At 35.6% G+C, this 7,891-nt stretch overlaps 1 protein-coding gene across 1 annotated transcript; it reads right to left on the bottom strand.

The window, feature by feature from the left end:
- Positions 1 to 326: 326 nt before the first annotated feature.
- LOC145005019 (topless-related protein 3-like) lies at positions 327 to 7,432 on the bottom strand. Its single transcript, XM_078964054.1, has 25 exons — positions 7,148 to 7,432; positions 6,559 to 6,738; positions 6,334 to 6,447; positions 6,096 to 6,254; positions 5,845 to 6,019; positions 5,621 to 5,750; positions 5,315 to 5,430; positions 5,088 to 5,223; positions 4,885 to 4,994; positions 4,736 to 4,805; positions 4,593 to 4,666; positions 4,405 to 4,500; positions 4,205 to 4,297; positions 3,990 to 4,117; positions 3,672 to 3,909; positions 3,421 to 3,591; positions 3,256 to 3,342; positions 2,487 to 2,636; positions 2,288 to 2,398; positions 1,734 to 1,913; positions 1,541 to 1,669; positions 1,369 to 1,464; positions 1,104 to 1,286; positions 814 to 995; positions 327 to 611 (listed from the first exon to the last, which is right to left on the bottom strand). Exons 1-25 carry the CDS (start codon positions 7,225 to 7,227, stop codon positions 467 to 469), a joined length of 3,333 nt encoding a protein of 1,110 aa, XP_078820180.1. The 5' UTR covers positions 7,228 to 7,432; the 3' UTR covers positions 327 to 466.
- Between the last annotated feature and the right edge of the window lie 459 nt (positions 7,433 to 7,891).

Below are 7,891 nucleotides of genomic sequence, written 5' to 3'. Positions count from 1 at the left end.
ATTTTCATTTGTAAGATATTCTAAAATATTAAACAAATTGTTTAATAAAAAGTTTGTTTACAATAATATTTGTCATATCATTCATTATTTTATTAATTTATAAAAAATTGTAAAAATATCATAAATTGTTCCTATAATATCTATTTTTTACTAGATTCAAATGAATTCAATCCTGAATAAACTTACAGAATAGTTTTATACATGTTTTTGAAAACTAACAAACTTCAAGAATCGTTTCAAAAACAACTAGAGCCCATTACACCATTCTTGACGGTGAAGGTTCGGAGCATCACAATTCATACACATTCCATATACACATAAGAGAATTAGCGAATAAAATAGGCATTATGCTTTTGATTAATGAATAAATTCATAAAAATTAACCAACCACTAGGGAGATGGAAGATTATTATAAACACGCCACATTCCTATCTTAAATAATAACAATATAATAATCTATATAACACTACTCATCAGGTGGACTTACACCCCATTTTCCTTCTGATTCCAAAGGTTCTATTACCTTAACAGCTCCATCCGACATTCCCACCGCAAACTGATTTTGCTCCTGCGGATGCGCCGCCACCACAACTGGGTACGGTCCTTGATTTCTGCATAAAACATAAAACATACAAAACCGTTATTCTACAAGCATCACGTGAGATGTAAATAGCTACACATTAGATTTTAGGTGGCTACTGAAACTCCCCTACTGGAGCTAATGAGACTTGAACCGTGGTTTGTTTCTGCAAAGATATATAGCACCACACAAGAACTAACTAACGAACTGTGGTTAAGATTCGATGTTGTTACCCGTTTGATAGCGATGGTGGTAGTGGTATATATACAGAAGGGGCAATGCGGCATCTTAGTTTTAAGTTGTCGGCATCAAATACACCGATATTGCCATTGCAAAAGGAAGCATAGACTAGTCGACTGTTGCATGAGTATGAAGCATAAGATATGGGTGCTGAAAGGTTGTCTTGTGGGATCCACTGCAACACATTCATTCACAAGACAAGACATAGTTATGTTATAGTATCATACTAATTACTGAACCCTAGAGTAGAAACATATAGGGGGTTTAGGGTGGGTTTCAATACCTGACGTATGTGTTCCATCTTGTAAGCATCGTATAGTGCCAACTGTGTTTCGTGGGACACAAGCAATTGTGTCTGATCGGAGTGGAACTGGACTCGAGTGTCACCTGTAGCTGACTTACCAGGAGGCAGTTGTATTTGTACCATTTTCCTCTTTTCCCATGAATCAATGCTCCAAAAACAAATCTGCATACTAAAATCTCATAATATACCAACTCACACACACACACACACACACTAATTGCATTTAGCCCCTACAAAAACTCACATGAGCATCGGCAGCTGACGAAACCAATATTTTCAAATGGGTAGAAAAAGCAAGCCCGGTTATCCTCTTTTGATGACCTCTCAGCTTTGATTTCACCTAACAAGCCAGCCATAACCAATTAATTACATTACTTCAACGACCCAAAAACAAAATAATTAGAATAAATAATCACCTCATCCACCCGAACATTGTATATGTGAATTGTTGAATCCTCCATACCAATAGCAATAATATTGTTATCTTGAGGATGAAATGCTAGGAAGGTTGAAGCAGGTGGAGGTGGCATAAAGGTTGTCATGACCTAAAAATATAAAAATTAGGATGTGCATAATTGAATATATTTTAAAGATAGTTTTTACATATACCTTGAATGTCATCATGTTGAACAATGAAATTTTCCCACCTGAAGCAGACATCACATAAGAATCATTCTTTGAGAGTGCTATGCATGGAACTGCCTCTTCAAGGTTCACACCTGTCACATCGTTTGTCATAAGAAGACCACTGTTTGGTTGCCAATGTTGTGGAATAACATTGGCAGTGGCCTTTAAACATCAGAGCAAATTAATAATCATTAAATATAAAATAAGGATGATAATAATTAAATACACTCAATGCAAAGCAATAGCAATGTACTTTTGTATAGCATCCAACATTCATTTCTTTCTATTACAACATTGTACATCCATCCATCTTTTTTCTTATCAAGGCAAAATCATATTTTGGAAAATCTAAACTTTTTTTTTTCTTTCAAATATATGAAATCATAGCAGTGAAAATTGTTTTGTGTTTGGATGACATTGCTATAGTATAACTGAATAGATTTTCAAAGAAGTAGATTGCTATTTCTTGTATTTAACCCTAACCCTAGAGAAATAATAGATAACAAAATGATGAATAGTGTAATTAATGGCAATACTTTTCCAGTTGGATTTTGTTCATTGCGAGCCCACTTCCACAGCCTTTGAACACCATTTGATCCAAGGGCTACAACCCCAACTCCAGAATTTGTATAAAGAAGTCGAGCAACCTGCACGCACATAGTTATCTATCTTGTAATCTAGCATGCAACAAAATTATCATGAAAAACTTTTCTTTTCTTTTCTTATTATACCTACCCTATTGGAGGCATCTGAGCTGTCTGGCATGGTGACTAGGCGGCAGTTGGCAGCATCTACAATCTCTGTCAACTTCCATGGTTTCATCTTATCAGTTACATCATCCAGATTCCTTGCCTTTTCTAAGCTTTGTCCCACAGAATCACCATTCTAAACATAAGATCAACCAAGATGCACAGGAATCAGAAGCATTTGTATAACTTTCTAGGGCTAAACACAAAAAATGGCTACATACTTTCAATTTTTTTTTTTATTATTAGGACGTTATACTTTGAAAACTTTACCAAAATATAGTTGTGAAAATTGCTATGCATTTTGGATGACATTGCTACAATTCGGTAGATTTTAAAGGACATTGCTATAATTGGGTAGATTTTCAAAGTACAACGTTGTAATAGGAACAAATGAAAGTAATATGATTATGATATAAAAAACAAGGGAATTTACTTCCATTTCTTTCTATTAAAGCATTGTACTTTTTATTTTTGCTTATTAAGGCATTCTAGTATGAGAATTCTATCCAATTATAGCATTATACTTCAAATTAAAATGCTATAATTTGGAAGAGTTTTCAAATTACAATGCTGTAATAAAAAAAGTATGATATAATAAACAAATCAATGAAAGTACATTGCTATATATTTATTGCATTTACCCCTACCTTTCTATGCCTATAATAAACCAATCAATGAGAGCATATGGGCTCCAAGCATATTGGATACGTTTTTTTGGGAGGAGAAGGAAGTAAAGTATAGTTGAGTTGACTCACGAGAAAGGTGGAAGGTCTGACAGGTGAGGTTTTCTCCAGTTTACAGTTAACAGCACTAGGAGTAGCAATAGCAGAAGAGGTAGGTATCTGATCCATCATAGAACATGAACAGCTTGATAAATATCACATTAACAAAAATGTTAAATCAGTTAACACAACACACACTTTAATTGCAGCTGGTTCAACTGAAGACTTTGATACTTCAAAAGGCGGGGGGGCTTCAGTTGCTCTTACAGACCTCAAGCCAGAAGCATTTGCAAGAATCTTGATCCCATTGTCAGCAGTAGCAACAGCAAGAAGATTACCTTCCTTGTTGAACCTCAAGCGTGGGAAAATCTGAAATAATAATCATTTAAATATGTATTGATATAACAAAATAATTGTGGAAAAAGAAAAAGAAATTTACTATTACTAACCGGGAGTCCACCATCAGCATCTGTGGTAGCGAGAATATTGATGCTATCCATGTCCCAAAACTTTATGTGGTTTTCTTCTCCAACAGCCAAAAAGTGGTTCTGAGTTGTGTCAAAATGTGCAACACCGCCACTTGATTTCTTTCTGAAACCAGTATAAGTCTTCTTAAGTGCTCCTTCACTTTCATTCCATTCAACAAGAAAAGACTCCCCTTCTTTACTTGTTCCACAAGAAAACAATCTGGAACAAGGCGTTACAAAACAGTTAAGAGCATTACAATTTACAATGAACATTTTTTATCAATAAACAAATTATATTACCGACTGCCATCAGCACTGTATAGCATGGTGGTGCAGCCATGACCAGGGGCAGAATAGTCAACTCTAGATCCCATGTTGTCATACAGCCATGCCTTAATCTTACCATCAATTGCAGTTGAAAATATGAACTGAAAAACAAAAATTACAGCTGAATGATAATTTGTAGATATCAACTGTGTGTATGTATGTATGTATGTATGTATATCGTGATATACATGAATATTTTCTTTCTGATGAGGGCATATAGAGTAAACTGGTGCTTCATGTCCTTCAAAATTGAATAGTTTCCGTCCAGTTAAATCCCACACCTGATCCATTTCCCTGTTAGTTTCTTTCCAGAAGAAAAAGAGAGATAGATATTTTCTTGTTTTTTATTAAATTATACAAGGTTCTAGAAACTATTTAGCATTTACACCTTTATTAACTTATCATCCCCACAAGTAGCAACACACAGCTGTTTGTTTGGATGAGCAAAGGCCAAGTCATTCACTCCTCCAACATGAGCATCAATCTGCATGAAAAAATAAAATAGCAGTTTCAAAAGTATGATCACTTTCCTTTGCTGAGCTGGCAAAATGTCAGCATTATCTCAAGTCAACTCACCTCTAACTGCTGGCGTAAATCGTTTGGCGCACCATAAGCATATAAATGGATTAAATGTTTACTGAAAGCCACACCTGTGATAATGTGGCATCACAATTATTAACTTCAGACCTACAACTTTAAGAAAATAAAAACATACCTACCAATAATATTTCCATCTGGACTCCATTTAACACGGTTCACAGACATGGGTGCATCTTTGGCAAATGAGGCCTGCACAACAAAGGAAAGTGAGTATTTACATTCAACAACAAAACATGAGAGGTCAATGGTCTCCAAAATATAGTCAAACCTGAAAGGACAAAGAGCAAGTTGACATGTCCCATATCTTGAACGATTTTGATGTCAGTTTCTCACGCGAACCAACTTCCCAAATCGTGATGTCACCATTCACAGATCCAACTAGAAGATTGAAATTAATAAGTAAGAAACACACACACACACCTTCTATGTTTCAAGAGGGGATACTAATACAATTAACCATCATATTCATACCAAGAAGCAATGTTTGATGAGAAGGATGAAAATCCATGGTTGTTACAGTTGATCCTTGATGCATGCTAAAGGCTACAGTTCTTGGCAAGTCCTCCATGGACCATGACACTTGTTGTCGTGTAGATTGATATGTAACCTGAAGATATGTGTGGCATACATGATAAACTTCATGGGAATTCATGCAATAAGACATGGAATATGCAGATGTTCTTTAATGTTAGTGTTACCTCTTCAACTGGATGGGTAGGCCGCAAACGTTTCATTAATTGTTCATGATCAGGACTCTGATACTCCGCCATACCAAGTGTTGTAAGGGGTGTTGCAGCACGTTTCAAAAAGGATACTAGATCACATATGAAAATTACTAAATTTCTATTGCTTTTCCCATCAAATAAACTTTGACTACATAGTTTTTGATTACTAGTCAAATCATGCATAGACTTACTCGTTATAACCACCAGTTATGGATAGTGTTAGAGTAAGACTAATACACAACCAACTTGTATGCAAAGAACTCAATGTGAAACCCTAACCTTGATTTGGTGGAGCAGCTAAAGATGATGCAGAAACAACACCTGCCTGGACAGAAGAAGAAGCAGCAGCATTTGCCATCCAACCTGCTAAAGCATTAGCATTTGCATTGGCTGCAGCAGGGGGAAAGGGCTGCAATGTAATTTCATGCAAACAATCTATTAGAACTTAGAAGAGTACATAACCTAGGGGCAAGAAGGTCATTAATATAAAAAAGGCATCATACACCATGTGCTCCAAGCGATGTATAAACACTGGGTTTCGTGACTGCAGCAGGTGAAAGATTGACAGGTGTAGGTACGATATTGCCATTTGCCGGTGTGCATGAGTGGTCTATGAATAAAGTCTTGATATCTGGATTTGGCCTTGGATTCTTACACAGCTGGTGTTGCCAATTTAAACTGGATAGATCATAGAGCACAAAATCATTATTATATAATACCAATTTAAACAACTAACAGATAAATGAAGTCTTACCTTTGGTTAATCAGAGTCCTCAATCTTGATGACTTCAAGGTAGGAAAAACAAGCTTTTCTCGGAAAAGGGGATTTGCTTCTATTAGCTTTTTAAGCTCTACTAACATGATGCTACGAGCTGTTTTAGTATCACCATACTTGGATAGCTGCTCATTTTCCCTGTAGTCAAAAAGTTTAATCAGTAAATGAACAATGAATCATAATAAACTGGAAACTTGAGGCAAAAGGAGCACATTACCTGAAATTCGTAAGTGTCAAGAGCTGTGTAATTTCCTTAAATAAATCTTCATTGAATGTTGAGAAGACTTTCAGATCATTTACCAATATCTCAACTGCCTTGGGCTTGTCTTGCCTAGTAAAGTCAGGTACAATCATAAATTCATGATTCACAACATAGGTAGTCTCAACTTAGATTAACATATCAATCACCATATTCAACAGGAAGGATTCAGTCTAGTCTTACCTATCAAGAGCTTCAAGATACTTCTGTTTTCTGATTTCAAAGAAAATCTTCATTGAGTATCGGTTATCATCAACCTTGGTGTATCCAGACAGGTATTTCTCAACTTCATCCCATTCGCCAGCATGAACTTTCTCCTCAAAATACTTAACATTAAAGTAAAATCCAGATTCTTGTTCAAGCCTACACAAACACGTAACTGTAATAAACATCTAATCACACTGATTTAACGCTAGAATCTAGCTTCATCGCAAAATAGGTAACACGAAAATCTAATTGATAAACCCATCCAACATTTCCCCACAAAAGCACACAATAAACTAGTCAAAAACTCCGATTACTAATCCGTGCATCACAGTTCAAGCTTCGATATTCGTCAAATACAGAATCCAAAAAGTTCGGGTGAGAATTTACGTTTTTGTTACTCATTATATCTCGAAATGGAAACAGATGTCGCAACAGCGAAACAAGTACATCCAGACAAATTGAACCTCACAAACAAATTATAATAAAAACACAAAAACGATTTAAACAATTTCTTCCTTGAAATTTACACATCACCTGAGGAGATATATTAGAAAGAGAGAGATACCTGTGTACAGCCTCCTTAAACTTCTCCTCTTCGAGAAATTGAAGTATGAGAAACACCAATTCTCTACTAAGTGATGACATTGAAACAAATTATCATCAACAAAGTCCCAAAAACCGAGATCAAAGCACCTAAACTCAACAAAATCAGCTGTATTTCTAGGGTTTTCAGCAAAAGTCCAATGTATAAATTTCCAAGGATGCGAAGAAGATAGAAAGAGAGAGAAAGAAGGAAAAGAGAAAGTTGGGGTGGGGGGGACTTAGTCTCGCGATCTTCGATGCGTATTTTGGCAGAAGAGTCTACCATTTTCTACTGGTCTTATCAAAAATATAAGTACATCCGCTTATCATTGCGTTTAAAGTGGAATGCTATAAGCTATACTGCTTATCATTTGGGAAGTGGGAGATGACGTGAGTATACTGTTTGGCGGATTTGAAATGAGTGATTGAAATTTGGTTGAATATTCGAGTTCAGTTACGCCACGGAGGCACCTGCCATATTTATTTATCATTTTTTTAATTTTAAGTGTCGCTTTCGTTTTATGTATTAGTTTATAATTTTATCGTGGGATATTAATTTATCAGGAGTTATTGAACAATAGATGAGAAATCGAGAAGAGAAAGTGGTGGTGTGGTTGAGATGGGATGGATAAGTGGGGCCTTGCTTGAGTCATCCGTTAAGTTTGGATTCATTGATTTTTTCTTTTGATATTTTAGTTAAATAATAAATCTACGTAAAATTGAATAG

Source organism: Lactuca saligna, chromosome 7 (genome assembly GCF_052625555.1).
Source record: "Lactuca saligna cultivar CGN05327 chromosome 7, ASM5262555v1, whole genome shotgun sequence".
Classification (NCBI taxonomy): domain Eukaryota; kingdom Viridiplantae; phylum Streptophyta; class Magnoliopsida; order Asterales; family Asteraceae; genus Lactuca; species Lactuca saligna.
This window is presented reverse-complemented; position numbering and strand designations above follow the sequence as displayed.

Bases quoted from the DNA above. Each gene is read 5' to 3' on its own strand.
- LOC145005019 (XM_078964054.1), bottom strand. From the start codon at position 7,227: ATGTCATCACTTAGTAGAGAATTGGTGTTTCTCATACTTCAATTTCTC. The intron at 6,739-7,147 runs GTATCTCTCTCT...GTGTTTGTGTAG, and splicing joins TTTAAGGAGGCTGTACACAG to GCTTGAACAAGAATCTGGAT. The intron at 6,020-6,095 runs GTAAGACTTCAT...TGATCTATCCAG, and splicing joins AGGACTCTGATTAACCAAAG to TTTAAATTGGCAACACCAGC.